This window comes from Bufo gargarizans, chromosome 11, assembly GCF_014858855.1.
Source record: "Bufo gargarizans isolate SCDJY-AF-19 chromosome 11, ASM1485885v1, whole genome shotgun sequence".
Lineage (NCBI taxonomy): Eukaryota > Metazoa > Chordata > Amphibia > Anura > Bufonidae > Bufo > Bufo gargarizans.
In genome coordinates this window covers 37,483,048-37,501,394 of record NC_058090.1, presented here as the reverse complement: position 1 = coordinate 37,501,394, position 18,347 = coordinate 37,483,048, and the positions used below count along the sequence as shown (strand labels likewise).

General features: G+C 45.1%; 1 protein-coding gene across 1 annotated transcript in view; it reads left to right on the top strand.

The window, feature by feature from the left end:
* EXOC5 (exocyst complex component 5) overlaps positions 1-15,002 on the top strand; it is a 40,379-nt gene extending 25,377 nt beyond the window's left edge. The window contains exons 8-18 of the mRNA XM_044271578.1: positions 580-624; positions 705-845; positions 2,493-2,575; positions 3,878-4,087; positions 4,182-4,329; positions 5,660-5,768; positions 7,807-7,927; positions 8,152-8,238; positions 8,412-8,520; positions 10,424-10,639; positions 12,284-15,002. Of these exons, the coding sequence (XP_044127513.1) occupies positions 580-624; positions 705-845; positions 2,493-2,575; positions 3,878-4,087; positions 4,182-4,329; positions 5,660-5,768; positions 7,807-7,927; positions 8,152-8,238; positions 8,412-8,520; positions 10,424-10,639; positions 12,284-12,472 (1,458 nt within the window). The 3' untranslated portion in view covers positions 12,473-15,002. The remainder of the gene's footprint in view (positions 1-579; positions 625-704; positions 846-2,492; positions 2,576-3,877; positions 4,088-4,181; positions 4,330-5,659; positions 5,769-7,806; positions 7,928-8,151; positions 8,239-8,411; positions 8,521-10,423; positions 10,640-12,283) is intronic.
* The last annotated feature ends 3,345 nt before the right edge of the window (positions 15,003-18,347 follow it).

Genomic DNA, 18,347 nt, shown 5'->3' with positions numbered 1-18,347 from the left:
TATTAGATCAGTGGGGGTCCTACCACTTGGACCCCTATCGATCACAAGGACAGGGTCCCCCAAAATGAACGGAGTGGAATGCACACTGCTGTTTTATTCATTTCTGAAGCTTATTCAGAGACAGCTGTGTACAGTGCTCGCCTATATCCGGAACTCCCATAGAGATGAATGGAGCAGTGTGCCTACTCGACCTGCATCTCTGTTCATTTCGAGGAGCCCCAAGGGATAGGAAGTCTTCATTTTGGTGATCGTGGGGGGAGTCAGCGGTAAGACCCCCACCAGCGCTCGCAGTAGCACCGCCGCCTTCTCTTGGCTAACTAAGCACAGCGCCATACATTGTATAGTGGCTGTGCTTGGTATTGCAACACAGCCCCATTCACTTCAATAGGGCTAAGGTGCGCCTAGGCCATGTGACCGATGAATGTGACGTCACTGTGGGTGTCGGACCCCCCCACTGATCAGATATTCAATGCAGAGCCTAGGTCATCAGTTAAAAAATCTTGAAAAACCCTTTAAAGCAGATTATTGGCACTACCAATAGTGGCTCGTTTCTGATTTGTCTGTTTCTTCTGTCAACAGGGATATTCCCATTGTGTTGATGTGTACATAAACCAGTGCCAGGAGGTAATGTGAGCAGCCTGACCTCATAGAACCGCCGCCAGCAATGGTCACAGCAATGGGTTTGATGGTTTGTTCTGTTTTAGGGGGCCTACACGAAGAACGACATATTTGAGGACTCTGCTCTGTTGTGCCAGCGCGTCAACAAGGAAGTCGGAGACATTTTCAGCAATCCAGAAATTATTTTGGCCAAGCTTATACAAAACATATTTGAAATCAAAATCCAGGTACGTTTATACCATTCAATCTGCAGGCATTGCTTTAATATGACCTTGTATTGGCTGGCCATAGGCATGTGCGGGCTCCATGAGTATGCACATTCAGCCGAGGATGCGTGTTATTTTAGTACAGGTAAGTAAGTGACTGTCAAGTTCTCGCACTACTGGTTTGTGGTGGGAAAAATAGGATCACAGGTAAAGCATTATGGTGACATGTGAATGGGGATACATTGCTACCCATTCACCACCCACCTACCACAGCTTGAAAGGTAAATGAAGCCATAAAGAAAAAAATAATAATTGAAATATTCCAGTATTCCCACTGCAAACTACAGTACACACAGTAAGCTAACATGTCCTGTTTTCTACAGCTCGCTTGTCAATGTTGCTCTGTAGTTTTTTAACAAGTTCAGCAAGGGGTAGGGGGGACTGGACTATAAAGGTGCCCATAGACATTACAGTCTGCAAAACCTGCCAGTTTTCGGCAAGATTGGCTGATCTTGTGTGTATGGGGTTGAGCAGACTCTCCTTTGATGGCAGGAAAGACAGATTGGGCATATTGCAATTCAACATGCCCAATCCCATGCTGTCAAAGGAGATAAGCTACCACCAAGCGTGTCTGACAGAGGCTTATTCCTCTTTCCCCATTGAGGACATATTCACATTCAATTGAGCCGAGTGTGCGCGTGTCTAGCGGACTGGGAGGGATAAGTGTGTAATCTGCAGGGACCGGACCGCTGGTGCCGATCACAAGAACGGCGGCCCTGTGTTCCCTTGCTTTAAATGGAGCAAAGGTCACATGTGCACACTACCACTTCATTCAGAACTGAGGGACTGCCAGAGATGGTGGAGAGTTGAATGGAATGGCAACATATGCATGACCCCAGTAGTCGGATCCCCGCCAAACAGAAACTTAAAGGGGTGTTCCCATCTGGGACAATGTCAGATAGGTGGGGGCCACACGTCTGGGATCTGCTACTATCTCCAGAATTGGACCCCCGAAGTGAAGAGAGCAGCCGCGCATGTGTGGCCACCCTCCGTTCACCGTTATAGGAGGTCCGAAAATAGCCAAGCATTGGCTTAGATATTTTTGACAGTCCCATAATTGTGACTAGAGAGGTGGCCGTGCATGCGAGGTGCACTTTCCATTCACCAGTTCTGAAAATAAGTCCTTCATGCATGACTCTTGTCTCCGCTTCAAAAACCTTCCGCTGAGCAGATACCTAACGGACCCCATTGTAGTCTGTAATGGGGTCCTAAGGCTTCGTTCGGCCCAGTTATTTCCTATAACGGAGCAGGAGAACGGAAAGGCTGATTGCTTACCTGAGCTCAGCCTTATGGTATATGGGGATCCAGCAGTGCGCGGTGGTGTCCGGCTATGACGGATACGGCAACTTCAGTACTTTGTTGGAACAGACTACCGGGTTATCTTGGCGGAGATCCTACCCTTAGCTATGTTTGCTGCCATTGTCTTCCCCTAGCAGCCTGATACCACATGAGATTAGGTCGGTCTTATTTACATCGAGATGAAAAGAAAAGCTAAGCTTTCCTAATTTTGTTTACATGCGCTGTGACTAATTGGACAGGACACACATAATCTGCTCTTTCTCGCAGTCGGCTAAGATTCTGCCGTTCTGTCTCCACATTTAACTCTAGAATTTTGTGAAAGAGCATTTGGAAGAATGCAGAAAATCGGATGCAGAACAGTATCTGAAGAATCTCTATGATCTGTACACAAGGTGAAATTGATTTATTTGGCAAATTTATTTTGCGCAAATGTGCAGATTTTTTGGGGGAGGTGGGGGGGGGGGATGTTTATCTATGTAAAAGCTTGAGGCCGAAAACGCTGCAATTGTTGTTTTGAAAAACATATTTACTTTGAACTTTATGTGCGTTTCGGGAGGTAGTTTTGAGTTAGGATTTTTAGTTTTCTTTAGGCGTTTGGGGGAAGGTGGGGGGCGGGGGGTCTTTTCCTTGCATAGAAAATAGGTGCTGAGCCCATGTATTAACCCCTTCACATCAATTAATGTGAGCGTTTGCAGACTAATAGCACCTACTCTTTGAGGCAGAAATTTAAAGGGAACCTGTCACCGGGATTTTGTGTATAGAGCTGAGGACATGGGTTGCTAGATGGCCGCTAGCACATCCGTAATACACAGTCCCCATAGCTCTGTGTGCTTTTATAGTGGAAAAAAAAAAACTATTTGATCCATATGCAAATTACCCTGAGATGTGTCCTGTACATGAGATGAGTCCAGCGTGAAGGAGCGCAGCACTGCCCCTCATCCTCAGAATCTCCTCCTTTCTCGCTGATGTCAGACAGCCAGAGCGCCGTAATCTCGTGATGCGCGAGCTAGCGCATGCGCAGTGTCCTCACAGTGTTCCTTCCCTCTGCTGGCATCAGCCCCAGGGAAGGAACTGTGCATGCGCTAGCTCGCGCACCGCGAGATTACGGCACTCTGGCTGTCTGACGTCGGGGAGAAAGGAGGAGATTCTGAGGATGCAGGGCAGTGCTGGGCTCCTTCACGCTGGACTCATCTCGGGGTAATTTGCATACGGATCAAATCTTTTTTTTTTTCCGCAATAAAAGCACGCAGAGCTATGGGGACTGGGTATTGCGGATGTGCTAGCGGCCATCTAGCAATCCATATCCTCAGCTCTATACACAAAATCCTGGTGACAGGTTCCCTTTAAAGGGGTGTTCCGGGAGTACAATATTGATGATCCATTCTCAGGATAGGTCATCAATAGCTAATTGGTGGGATTCCGACACCCGGCACAGCCTCTGATCGGCTGTTTGAAGAACTGTAGCGCATCAGTCTCTTCACAGCATAACAAGCACAGTGCTGTTCATGCTATAGTGGCTGTGCTTGGTATGGAAGCCAAGGCCCATTCATTTTCAAATAGGCCATATGACTGATGAACGGGACGTCGCTGGCCTAGGAAGAGGCTGGAGCTCCGCTGGAGGTTAGGGCATTTCGACGTTTTAATTTTTTGTGAGGCATGATCTTTTACTTTGTTTTTTTTTTTATGTTACACAGGACTACGAGCCTTTCCAGTAAACTTATGGAATTCAATCTGGGGACGGACAAGCAAACTTTCTTGTCCAAGTTGATCAAATCAATTTTCATCACCTACTTGGAGAACTACATTGATGTAGAAATTGGTTACTTAAAAAGTCGGAGTTCGGCGATCTTACAGCGATATTACGATTCCAAGAACCATCAGAAGAGACCCATCGGATCTGGAGGGTGAGTGGCGAATTCACACAGTGTGATCCACTTCATAGGGAGCCTTGGATGTAGACAACAGTCTTGTAGATGACCCTTTTGTGTTCACTGACAGAATTCAGGACCTGAAGGAAAGGATTAGACAGCGCACTAATTTGTCTTTAGGCCCAAGCATAGAGACTCATGGTGAGACCTTCTTGGCACAAGAAGTGGTGGTGAACCTCTTACAAGAAACCAAACATGCTTTTGAAAGATGCCATAAGGTAAATCCCACCATTTTTACAACTTGACATAAAATCTGAAGCTCATTCCTTGCCTTGTGTTATATTCCTTTGGCAGGTTTTATTTTATTATCTTGCTAGGGGACTCTTTATTGTGTCAGGGGTGACAGCAGTAGAGCGTAATCGCCCTTTATTCTCTTCTTGGAACTACTTCGATCTGATGACCCCCGTCACATCTGGTGAATACCCCATTCCATATACCCCTTGGCTCCTGCTTTGAGTCACACACAAGGCGATGTATTAGGGCAAATTCACATTCTGCAGATTTAGTTGCAGAACTTTGTGACCGTCTCATTACTCTGAATGCAGCGTGCAGGAATCCACTCTTTGCCGCTAAAACTGGTCCCATTCCAATGAATAAAACAGATTTTCAGTCGCAGAAATTGTCTGCAACCAATTTACCGCTTGTGAATATACCCTTAAAGGGGTTTTCTGGGAGTACAATATTCATGACCTATCCTCATGATAGGTCATCAATATCTGATAGGTGAGGGTCTGACTCCCAGCACCCCCACCAATTAATTGTTTGAAGAGGCTGCATCTCGCAGCATGTCAAGCACAGCACCGCACGTTTACTTAAATGGGCCTGAGCGGCATTTAGGCCATGTGACTGATGATCGTGACATCACTGGCCTGCCGGGAGTTGAATCCCCCACCACCTATTCTGAGGATAGGCCATCAATATTATACCAACAGAGAACCCCTTTAAAAGGCATCTGTCAGCAGATTTGTACCTATGACACTGGCTGACCTGTTACATGTGCTCTTGGCAGCTGAAGGCATCTGTGTTGGTCCCATGTTCATATGTGCCCGCATTGCTGAGAAAGATGAAGTTTTAATATATGCAAATAAGCCTCTAGGAGCATCGGGGGCGTTGTCATTACTCCTAGAGGCTCTGCTCTCTGCAACTGCCGCGCCCTCTGCACTTTGACAGGACCAGGCAGTGAAAACGTCATAAAGCCTAGCCCTGTCAAAGTGGAGAGGTTGCAGAGCCTCTAGGTGTAACAGTAACGCCCCCGTTGCTCCTAGAGGCTCATTTGCATAAATTAAAACATCATTTTTCTCAGCAATGCGGGCACATATGACCATGGGACCAACACAGATGCCTTCAGCTGCCAAGCGCACATGTAACAGGTCAGCCAGTGTCGTAGGTACAAAACTGCTGACAGATGCCCTTTAACAATCCTTTGAGTAGCTGCTATATAATACTATATTTCCCCTGCAGCAGCCACTGCTGGGACGTCTATTTGTAATGTAATGGGCATCGCTGTATGTATGCAATATACTAATCACTAATTTTGTATGTTTTCAGCTTTCTGATCCATCCGATCTCCCGAAGAATGCATTTCGAATATTTTCAATACTTGTTGATTACTTGTGCATTGAGCACATTGATTATGCCTTGGAGATAGGATTAGCAGGTAAGGGTTTTGTACTGTATAATGCTTGTATACATCTTTGTCATGAGGCTTAATTTCCACTACTGCCATTTCTGTCAGAGATGTTGTTCTGTATTAGAAGAACATGGCTGCTTTCTTCCAGAAACGGTGCCCAGTCTGTCCATGGATACCATGACCAGTAATTAGCTGCTGAATGGTTAATGTGTCTACAAGCCTTAGGTACATGTTAAGGTTAAGGGGCTGACAGCTATTACTCCGACATATATATATATATATATATATATATATATGCACACCCTGCTTGGCTAAGCATGCATGTTCTCACTGCAGAGATGGGCGTAAGCTGCTTCCAGCCACAGAGGCTTATCTTCCTTGAATACAAAGTGTTGGGCATGTAGAATTTCAACCTCCCCGGAGATCTGGTGCTGGTGGAGAGTTGGGACACCCACATAAACATTAAACAGTCGTCCTGTTCCACCAGATTCAGTTGGTTCGACCGACATTGGTCTAAGCGTACTTTCACACTAGCGTTTTTTTTCTTTTCCGGCATAGAGTTCCGTCCTAGGGGCTCTATACCGGAAGTAATCCGTTCAGGATGCATCAGGATGTCTTCCGTTCAGTCATTTTGACTGATCAGGCAAAAAAGAAAACCGCAGCATGCTACGGTTTTGTCTCCGGCGAAAAAAAACCTGAAGACTTGCCTGAATGCCTTATCCGTCATTTTTTCTATAGGAATGTATTAGTGCCGGATCCGTCATTCAAAATACCGGAATGCAAAAGGTGAAAAAAGTAAATGCCGGATCCGTTTTTCCGGCATGACACTGGAAAGACTGATCCGGCATTTTAATGCATTTTTAAGACTGATCATGATCCTGATCAGTCTTACTGATGCCATCAGTTGGCATACGTTTTGCCGCATCCGGCAGGCAGTTCCGGCGACGTGTGAAAGTAGCCTTATGTGTATGGACATTTTTAGTACTTGCCTACCATGAAATAAATGAAGTGTGCAACTGGTGAGAGTATGACGCCACCAGCCAGCTTACACTGAGATGCAGATCCTAGGACGTTTAAATATGCACTTTAAGGAGGAGCCGTCACCTCTCCTGACATCTGTTTTAGTAACTACTTGTATTCCCCATGTAAAAACAATTCTGGAGCCTCTATTCTTATGACTCTGTTGTGCCATTTCTTTATTATTCCTGCTAGAAGTTATGAATGAGTTATTGGCAGTTTACAATGACGGCCCAGCTGGGTGTTACCAGTTGGGAGTGTGTTCCTGCGTAGCTTGACACTGGCAGCATTGATTGGATAGTGTCAGACTGTACAAGGAACACACCCCCCCCCCCCCCCCATCTGGACCTTCATGGCAAACTTCTATAATTTCATTCATAATGTCCAGCAGGAATAATAGAGGAATGGCACAACACAGATTCATAAGAATAGATGCTCAGGAATTGTTATTACATGGGGAGTGCAAGTTGTTACTAAACAGCCATGTCAGGACAGGTGACAGGTCCGGTTTAGTAACCTTGTGAAGTAATGTACGGTAGGTGCACTTTTCTGCAGTTCTTTGAGTATTTGGATAGCACTGGCTCTGTACACTCAGGCCAGACACACATGTCTACTAAGTGTGTCAGTGTGAGGTCCCCCTCTGACGGGATCACACAGAATTATAATGATTTATAATGTGTGAACCTGAGAGTCCTGGGATCTATTGCAGTACTCTGACAGCATTATGTCAGTATAATAAAGGGTCACACAGCATTATAAATCAATATAATGCTATGTGATCCTGTCAGAGGAGGGTGGTGTCCGGTCTAATTCTCTCTGAGTGATGTCATGGATCAAAAACGCACCTCCTTTCTTCCAAAAGCGGCACCAACATGTCAATGGGTTGTATGTGATATTGCAGCTCAGCCCCATTGAAGAGGGTAGAGCTGTTCTTCAATACTACACGCAACCTGTGAACACGTGGTACATTTAGAAGAAAGCAGACACGTTTTTTACTTATGTTACTATGAACCAAGATAACCCCTTTATTAAAATGATTGCTTTCCAGCGATCCCTTCTCCCGACTCTCGGAATGCCAACCTATATTTCCTGGATGTCGTCCACCAAGCCAACACTATTTTCCATTTATTCGATAAGCAATTTAATGACCATCTCATGCCTTTGATAAGGTAAGTGCAAGAGCTCCTGATAAAGTTATTGATCTAGAGCAGGCATGGTCAACCTCTCCAGCTGTTGTAAAACTACAATTCCCACCATGCCCTGCTGTAGGCTGATAGCTGTTGGCAGTCCGGGCATGCTGGGAGTTGTAGTTTTGCAACATCTGGGAGCCTCAGGTTGGCCATCCCTGATCTAGAGGAATGGACGCCATCTTTATTTGCTCTTTCTCGTCTAGCTCCTCTCCAAAACTGACAGAATGTCTGCAGAAAAAGAAAGAGATCATCGAACAAATGGAGGTGAAGCTGGACACTGGTATCGACAGGTGAGTCACTAGCCGGTAGCCCATGGCCGGTCAGCTCCTGCACTGTAAGGTGCAGTCAGCAGTGCATCCTGGGAGTTCATCGGTCGCCCCACAAGCCACAGATATGAGATGTAATCACTTGACTGCCCTTTATTTGGAGACCTTCATTACTATTTTTTGTGATCCATCTGCAGGACACTAAATTGCATGGTGGGTCAGATGAAGCAGATATTGGCAGCTGAGCAGAAAAAAACGGATTTCAAACCAGAAGACGAGAATAATGTATTAATTCAGTACACAAGTGTAAGTTTTTTTGTTTTTATTTTTAAATTTTTTTTGTTTAGGACAAGACTGGTTAAGCTTTAGATTAGCAAAAAAAAAAAATCAGATATTAAGGGGGTTGTCCAGAAGTAGAAAAAAAGCTAAATGCTCTACTTTCTTTCTAAAAGAAGCACTACACCTGTCCATGGGCGGTGTCTGGTGCTGCAGCTCATTCAAGTGAATGGCGCTAAATTGCAATACAAGACACCACCCATCGGCAGCTGTGGCTCCGTTTCTTATAGGGCATCTGGCACACTGCGGATCCGCAAAACACCAGTCATGTGTGTCCCGCACTTTTCCATCGTGTACACCCTGCCCTGTTGTAAAAATGCTTATTCCTGTCTGCAAAACGGACTAGAATACAACATGTTCTGTTTTTGTGGGGGGGGGAAATGCAGATAATACAGATGCAGACAGCACACGATGTGATGCCTGTGTTTTTTTTTTTGTTGTTTTTTTTTTGGTGGCCCCCATTGAAACCAATGGGTCTGCATCCAATCCGCCAAAAAAGTGAAAAAAAATATATGGTTGTGTGCATGAGGCCTAAGAGAGTAGACCTATGAAACCCCAAGAATGAATGGTTGTGCAGACAACAACTTGGGCACAGGTTTATGCTACATCACACATTAGAGGATTTGGGGCAAGATAAAAGTGGTCGGAAATAGACTTGTTAACAAAATAAATATAACGTGCCAAGTAGGAGTTATTGGAATCGAATAAAACTTTCTATGTTTGAATGTCATAATGAGAGATATGATTACGATATTAGAGCTATAGGAGAAGTGTACGATCTGCTCTAGGACCCTGTTGGGCCACCTCTAGCCTACAAGATGAGATACGGTTGGGCATAGAGGCATACAGGTTCCCTTTTGGTATCCTGTGGCACATTAGCAGCTGGGCCTGTTGATCCTACACACTTGCTGACGCTGGAGTTTCAGCTGGTCCCATAAATGCTTGATTGGCGATAAATCTGGCAACCAGGCAGTCAGACGAAGTGAAGACATTGCTGGAAAACTCCTGTGTGCGTGCGAGCATTATCCTGCTGAAAAATGCCTGTTGGAAGCCCTGCCATGAGAGGGACACATGTGGGCGCAGGATGTCCTGCACATAATCGCTTAGTGTCCGTCGTATCACTACTAGGGGTGACACTGTCGTATACGATGGCTCCCCAGATCATCACACCAGCAGTAGGGGCAGTGTGTCATTCCATAGCAAAGGCAGGATTGAAGTGCTCACCACAAGGTCTCTGGGCTCAAACCCGACCATCGTCTGATCTCAGACAGAACCTGGATTTGTCTGTAATGAAATATGGTTCCAGTCCGTAGCAATCTAGGTTTCTCATTCACAACACCACTGCAAGCAAAGGTGATGGCGGCTTGCTGTCAGTGGCAGGACATGTAATGTCTAGGCATAGACAAGTGTGTGCAATGAAGGTGCCATCTGTGTTTGGATGGTGGACAGAGAAACTGAGGTCAGGACAGCCTACATAGCGGGCAGTTCGTCAAAACAACCATCCTGCTTCTCTCAATCCAATGGTGTGCCCCATCTCAAAGTCTGATAGCTGGGTAACATGTCTTCAAGTGCATTGTAGAGCCATGTCTAGCAGTCAACGATCTTTCACCAAGAGGTACACTACCCAAAAGTAGCTTCTTAGAACCTTTTTATACAGTAGCGGGGGAATCACTTTTACAACCTCTTGTGACAGGACCCAGTGTATAATCGCACCACATCTGTAATCATTTACATAACTGCATGCCGAGTTTTTCATCAATCCGACATTGTCTGGTTGCGGTATGTTTTTTTTTGTTAGTGAGTGTACACCCTGGCCCAAGGGGCTTCTGCTATGTAACATTCGCCTCCTTATACGTTTTTGCCCTGTTTATAGGCTTGCGCCAAAGTTTGCATTTACATTAGAAAGCAAGTGGAGAAGATCCGTAACTCTATGGATGGAAAGAACGTGGACACCGTGCTGTTGGAACTTGGGGTGCGTTTTCATCGCCTCATATACGAGCATCTGCAGCAGTTTTCCTACAGCTCAATGGGCGGCATGCTGGCTATCTGCGACGTAGCGGAGTATAGGAAGTGCGCCAAGGAGTTCAAAGTATGTAGTGTGTATATATATTCTAATATTCTGCTACCTCACTTTTATATTATACTGACTGTTCAGAACAGCGCTAAGGACATACAACATAACGGATTTCTCCTGACTGGAGCTTTGCGTTGTGCAGTTCATCTGTTATTCCTCCTAGAAGTTAGATTGACAACTGGTTGTTACCATATGGGGTGTCCCTATACACTAACCTCGTCCGATCACTTCTGGCTGTGGCAAAGGGGATTGTTAAAGGGATTTTCCAAGATTTTGATACTGATAACCTATCCCCAAAATAGGTGATCGGTGGAGGTCCGAAGTGAATGGGGCTGAGCATGATACCAAGCACAGCCGCTATACATTGTACAGCGCTGTGCTTGGTAACCATGAAGAAGGCCGTAGCACTCGCAACAACGCTGGTGTTTTCTCAAACAGCTGATCAACGGGGTTCCCGGGTGTCAGACCCCCACCTATCAGTATCAAAATTTCAGGAAGCCCCTTTAATACCCAATTGTCAATTTATGTATATACAGGGGGTAAAACTAGAGGAACAATACAATGCAGAGTTCTAAGAAAAGTTGCTCCAGAATTTTTTGAGGAATACAGACCGCTCAGGAAAGGTGACGGGTCTTCTTTGGTAGAAATTATAAATGAGGATAATGTGTGTAAATGAATAGTATATTTATTTTCTTGAAGTTGTGGTTCTAAAGTACAGTGGCCTTCTTTTAATCCAGTATCTGATAATCCAGAAAATCTGGTCCATTTTCCGGGACCACTTATCGATGTCAGATGTGGAATATGCAGCATAGTACAGTACAGCACGATGTATAAGATCACAAAAATCTCTGTACACGGGGGACTTTTTCTGTGGAAATCATCCTGCCATGTGGATCCATGTCTGCAGCATGTCAATTCTGTTTGCGGTTTTAGGGTCCATTCACAGATCCATGTGTGTTTTGCAGATCCACAAAACACGGAAACCGGCAATGTGCGTTCCGCATTTTGCAGACCGCACATCGCCGGCACTAATAGAATATGCCTATTCTTGTCCGCTGTTGCCGACAAGAATAGGACATGTTCTATTTTTTTTCGGGATCGGAATTGCGGAAGTGTGTGTCCGCAAAATGCAGAATGGAATTGCGGATGTGTGAATGGAGCTTTAGCCGCTGATTTCACCCTTTTCAAATGAAGAGTGAGATCTGCATCAAATCTGTTATTAGAATTGGTGCAGATCTTCTGTGGATTCACTTTCAACCGAAGAATGGGGGGCTGGACCTGTAAAGAAAAGCTGACTTACCTGCCTCCCGGTGCTGGCTCCTTCTCCTCCAGGCCTGCGCTGCTCCACCAGACACCGATTCACCTTGTGTCATGTGACGTCTTGTCATGATGTAATGGGAGCCTCACAGACCTAGAGGACACAACCCCTTTAAGCAGTTTTACTGTAATATCTTTATCAACAGGTTCCAGTCTGTACTGTGCTTCTTATCGTAGGGTCCTCCACTTGCCCCTTGCAGTTTTGTTATCGGGCACTGTAAAATATTTCCCTGTGCAGGGAGCTTCATGCTAAACATTTCTAGATCACATATGTAGTGTACTCATGAGTAAGTTGTCTTATTGCAGATTTTGTGGTCTGACTGTCGCCTTTTCCCGTTGCAGATTCCTCTTGTGCTTCAGCTTTTTGATACGCTGCACTCCCTCTGCAACCTGCTGGTGGTGGCCCCAGATAACCTAAAGCAGGTGTGCTCCGGAGAGCAGCTCGCCAGCCTGGACAAGAACATGCTCCACTCCTTTGTGCAGCTGAGAGCCGACTACAGATCCTCCCGCCTTGCCCGACATTTTAACTGAGCAGCTGCCTGCTGAGAAGGACTTTCTACAAGCTGAAGCTAAGCCAGGGCTAGAGAATAGCACAGCAGACACTCCCCGATACATAGACGTTTCTTTAGTTCTTTCAGCACGGTCGTGCGGCCATGTTTCATATTTGCTGCTCAGTGCGTTTCCTAGAAAGATGCAGATGTGTATTCTTTATGTGTTGTTCTTTAGCACAAGGCTGACCCATTTCCTCCCCCCCCTCACCCAAGAAAGAATGGAACTTTCTAACTCGCCAAGATAAGGGACAGTGGTCATCATAAGAAAGTGATGAAGTTGTGTTTCTTGTTATGTGCTGTCACATAACTATCACTAGATCCACCTGGGATGACACCCACCAGTGTGTACAGTTCTTAAAGGGGTTGTCCAGGACTTAGTCATTGCGTCACCTGAGGCTAGGTCCTCAATAAAGGATCAAAAAAATCAACTATTTTCAGAAGCTCCCGGCGCTGGGAATGGGCATGGGGGCCGCACAGGTCTGTCCGAGCCAGGTTACTGCAGCAATGTTTTATTGAAGTGCTGCAGTAACCAGGCCCAACCCTACAGAGATGTGGAGCTTCTAACTACAGCTTTTAGAAAGAAGGGATAGCCCATCTGCCTTTTAGCTAAATCCAGGGCCACGTCTGTTGCAAGTCAACAAGAATTTACAATGAAAATGGCTGATCACACCGGGGCCCCCTGCATTGCCACATGCTGTGTCTTGACTTTGGGGGTACCTGGAATGTTAACAGGGGTTCTATAAACTGAACAAATACTTGCTAAAAAAAAAAGTTTGTTCCTGTGCAGAGAACATGTTAGGACATTATTTTTTAACACAGGGGAGACCCTCTTTGGGGTTCTTTAGCATTTAGCCACAGCAGAGAGCTGGAGGATCAGACATGTCCATCTGAATTCAGTGGGCACCAGTGACGCTTTAGGTTTCTCTCCAGTGGGGTTACACTGCTGAGGAACACTTGCTGCCCGATTCCTCCCACAGATTTATAGCTGACCACTGGTGGCCTCAGCATAGCCTGGTGATCAGCTTATTTTGGGGGAAACCCTTGTACCAAATTGTCAACCCTGAGGTTTTATCATCTTGGACATTGCTGGAATATCGCTAGGATATGCCACCAATGTCAGGTACGGGTCATAAAGGTGAGACCCGCACCAATCACCAGAACGGGCCCCATGCACACGTAGTGGTCTCCATTCAATTCTGTGGGAGTGAGCACGCTCAGCTATTTATAGAAGTCACATAGAAATGAATGGCAAGCGTGGCCATCTCTCCATTCACTTCTATGGGACCATCGGAAATAGCTGAGCCAGAAATGAATGGAGGGTGGCTGCGCATGCACAGCTACCCTCTGTTCACTTCGGGGGTCCCATTCTGGAGAAAGGATCGGGTCCTTTTAAAGGGGTTTTCCATCTTATAAAGTGACATATTGCTAGAATACACTATCATTTTATGATTGGGGGGGGTTGACCAACCTTTGAGAACCCAGCCGATCCTGAGAATGAAGCGGCCGCAGTGTACCACTTCACACCCTACACTCTTTACCTGTACAGAGCCGCTCCAAGCCACCTGTGAATGGGGCAGTGTGCGGTTCCCTGCACGCTTTGGCGGCTGGGAATGCCATTGTACAGGGAAAACTTCAAGGGATTGCTACACTACGTCACAGCTGCAGCTCCTTCACTCAGTGAAGGTGCAAGTCCCAGATTTCGGACCACCGCGATAATAAAACAAAAGTCATAATTCTACCAATCTATCCTTGTATATGATGGGAATACCCCCGTTTGGTTGAATTGCACTGAGCTTGTTGCTTTTTGTTAAGTTTTCTTATTGCCTCCTGCAATTCATAACTCCTCTCTATTCTCCGGATTGATTTTTTTCTCAGTTCAGGTTCTAGGTATTCAGGAAGCGAAGACGCACTCATTAGATTATGTCAATTTGCTGCATTAGGTTGTGCACATTTGTCGGGTTTATGCGCGCTCTATACCCTTTGTCATTGTACCCTAGCCATGTCACCACAATCCGATAAAAGGGCCTCATCCCCAGCCATAGAAACTGCAATTATTATTTTACAATATTCCCAGTACACAGCAAATTTTTGTGTTCCCCCTTCATTTTCAACATCGACTGGGTTCTCAGGTTGGACCCTCAAGGTCAATGTTTTTTTTACCTCTGCTTTTCACGCCACTCACTAAGAATGCCGGTAAATGGATTTTCTGGGAGATCAGTATTGACAGCCTATTTTCAGTATAAGTCATCAATATCTGATCTGTGGGGGTTCGACTCCTGCGCTCCTGTGCGTGCTGTGGCCTCCTCACAGCTTACTTAACACAAGGCCATACATTGTATAGCAGCCCAGACCCCATCCCTTGAATGGGACTGAGCTATGAGGCCATGTGGCCGACTAATGTGATGACACTGGCCTAGGAAGATAGGAGCACCATGGCCTCTTCTAACAGTAAAGTCAGACCCCCACCAGACAGATATTGATGAGCTATCCTAAGGACAGGTCATCAATATCAAATTCCTGGAAAAAACCCCTTCCTTTTTTTTTTTCTTTTACCCTATCATAACTAGAGATGAGCAAATCGACTTTGGCTGAAACATCCAAAGTCGATTCACATAAAACTTTGTTCTAATACTGTACAGAGCAGGATCTCCATACAGTAGTAGAATGTATTGGCTCAGATGAGCCGAAGTTATTGCATTGCGAAGTCTCGCGAGACTTTGCGTAATAACTTAATTAATTAATTTATACTGTAAAAAAAAACATTTCCCGAACTCGGGTTCAGTTCCGAGGTATCACTTGGAACCAAACCTGAGTTTGGGAAATGTTTTTTTACAGTATAAATTAATTTCTGAAGTTATTATGCGAAGTCTCGTGAGACTTCGCAAAGTAATAACTTCGGCTCATCAGAGCCAATAAATTCTACTACTGTACAGAGATCCTGCTCCGTACAGTATTAGAACGAAGTTTTATGCGAATCGACTTTGGATGTTTTATCCGAAGTCGATTCGCTCATCTCTAATCATAACCAAATACCAACTTCATTTAAAAAAGGGAAAGAGTAACTCAAGTTATTCATATTATATATATATATTTTTTTCAGTTTTTTCAGTTATTAGATTCTTACATAGCTTTTAAAGGAAATTCCCTTTTTTTCGACCACTCGAATTTACATGGGTCATAGACTGGTGGCTCTCCAGTTGCAAAGGAACTACAACTAACATCAGTCAGTTGTAGTCTTCCGATAGGTTGAACACCACGATCCGAAGGTTACAGGTTACTGATTTGACTCCAGTGTAAATTTTGTCTTATGTCGCCATTGAAGACTGTATCTCACAGAAGTGCTTGAATTTTTTTTATACTTTCTACACTTTCCTTGTGTGGACTTCTATTTTAAAGTTGTATAAATTGTATCTATGGCTGTATGGTTTCTTAATATATATTTAGTTATTATATTGTTTTTGGTGCATGATCTTTTTGTTCTCGTGCAATATCTCCTTATGCCCCCTGAAAGGACAGCAGCAAAAACATTTAGTATCTGTTGTAGTTTTAACATGTAAAGTGCTCCTTCAATAAACACGTTTCCTCTGTCTCCTTCTGTTATGGTGTCGTTATTATTATTGTGACAAACTAAAGCTAAAAAATACTAATTCAGTCCTTATTCCCCGCTAGTTTGTTAAAGGGAACCTGTCTGCACAAAATGCAGTCCAGCCTGTAGCATCTAGTAGAGCAGGAGAGGCTGAGCAGATTGATTATATCGTTTTGTGGGAAAAGAATCAGTAAAACTTGTCTTTTGTTTCTGAACTTACAGAGGTTATCCGGTCCCAAAATCTAAATTCTTTTTATGTGCTCCTAACACCCCTAACTAGCCCGATCTGCAGAGTGATGAGTCATAGACTGGCCCCGCCCCACACTTTTCAGTCTACAGGAGACACGCCCACTACACCTCCTGTGGTCATGCTACTACACCCAAACATGAAGCCAGCTAGTGTCTTGTCTCTTACTACATCACTGACTGGCCACAGGTTCTTCCCTCACCATCTAGGAGTGCAATAAACCGGAAGAACATCCAAATCCATCTGTATAAAACCCTATCAAGTACAATACAGCATGTTGTGTGTGTGATACTGCCTGCTGAGCTGTATATCTATTCCTATCTTGTATGATACTGTCTGGTGTGTATCTAAAGCTGCTTTCACACCTCCGGTTTGAGTTCCGACAGAGAACAGCCTCCCGGAATTCTGAATGTCCGCCGGCCCCATTCGGTATTGGGCTGCATTCTGTGGTTTGTGTCCGGCCAGTTCTCCGCTTGTCTGCGAGAACAGCCATTCCGGAGTTTCACTACTGCCCCAGTGACATCCTCAGTGACACGCACATTGCCCCATAGTGCCATCCATTACTGCCCTTACAGTGTCCCACATTGTCAAAGTGCCTCAGTGACATTCACGGTGCCCAACAGTTACCATCCATACTGCCCCAAAAGTGACATCCACAGTGCTCAACAGTGACATTCATAGTGCCTTAGTGACATCCAAAAGTGTCCCACAGTGACATCCATTCTGCCCCACTGACATCCACGGTCCCTCAGTGACAGCCATGCTGCCCCAGTGACATCCATACTGCCCTTACAGTGCCCCATAGTGACATCCACGGTGTCATGCTGGAGTTTCACTGTATCTAAGGCTACATGCACACGACTCTATGTGTTTTGTGGTCCACAAATAAAAACGGATAACGTTCCGTATGGCATCCGTTTTTTTTTTTTGCGGATCTATTGTAATAATGACTATCCTTGTCCGCAAACTAGAAAAAAATAGGACATGCACTATTTTTTTTGCGGAGCAACAGAACGGACATACTGATGCAGACAGCACACGGTGTGCTATCCGTGTTTTTTGCGGACCCATTGAAATGAATGGGTCTGCATCCTACCCGCAAAAAAACCTGAACGGACACTGAAACAAAATACGGTCGTGTGCATGAGGCCTTAGTCTATCATCTGCTACAGTCTACTGTTCCTGGATCAAAGATTCTCATGTGAGTTCCGGTAATACAGAGGGGAGAGCAACTATAGATCTATATTATATTTTTCTTGCTCTAGTGTGATACTGCCTACTGGAATTGTGTATCTAAGGCCTCAAGAACATGACCGTAGCTCTACAGTGCGCCAATGACATTCAGTGTCCCACAGTGACATCCTCAGTGACATGCACATACTGCCCCAGTGACATCCACATTGCCCTGAAGTCACATCCTCTTCACCATCACTGGATGGCAGCCTAACGGATAAGGCAGGGGTGACCTATAAAAGAAGACAAACTGTAATTGCGCATTCACGGCGCAGGAAAACAACTGTTCATTATGGGGTAAGTCGCTCAAATATTTGAGTGGACACATGATGTTATTTATTCTACAGTAATTTCTATTTAAATGGTAATTTGGTTAATCTAGTTAACAAGGAACATCGCGCCTATATTAATCCATAAATTAAGTGTTTGGTGTCAATTTTTCAAGGGAGCTTCTGGAACCTGTGCCACCATGCCCTTACAGTGGCCCACATTAACATTCAAAGTGCCACAGTGACATCCTCGGTGCCCCAGTTATATCCACAGTGCCCCACTGACATCAACGGTGACAGTGTCCCACAGTGACACCCACATTGCCCTGAAGTCACATCCACAGTGACATCCTCGGTGCCCCAGTTATATCCACAGTGCTCCACTGTGACCTCCATACTGCCCCACTGACCTCAACGGTGAGAGTGTCTCACAGTTACATCCACATTGCCCCGAAGTGACATCCTCAGTGCCCCACTGCCATCCATACTGCCCTTAAAGTGCCCCAGTGACATTCAGTGT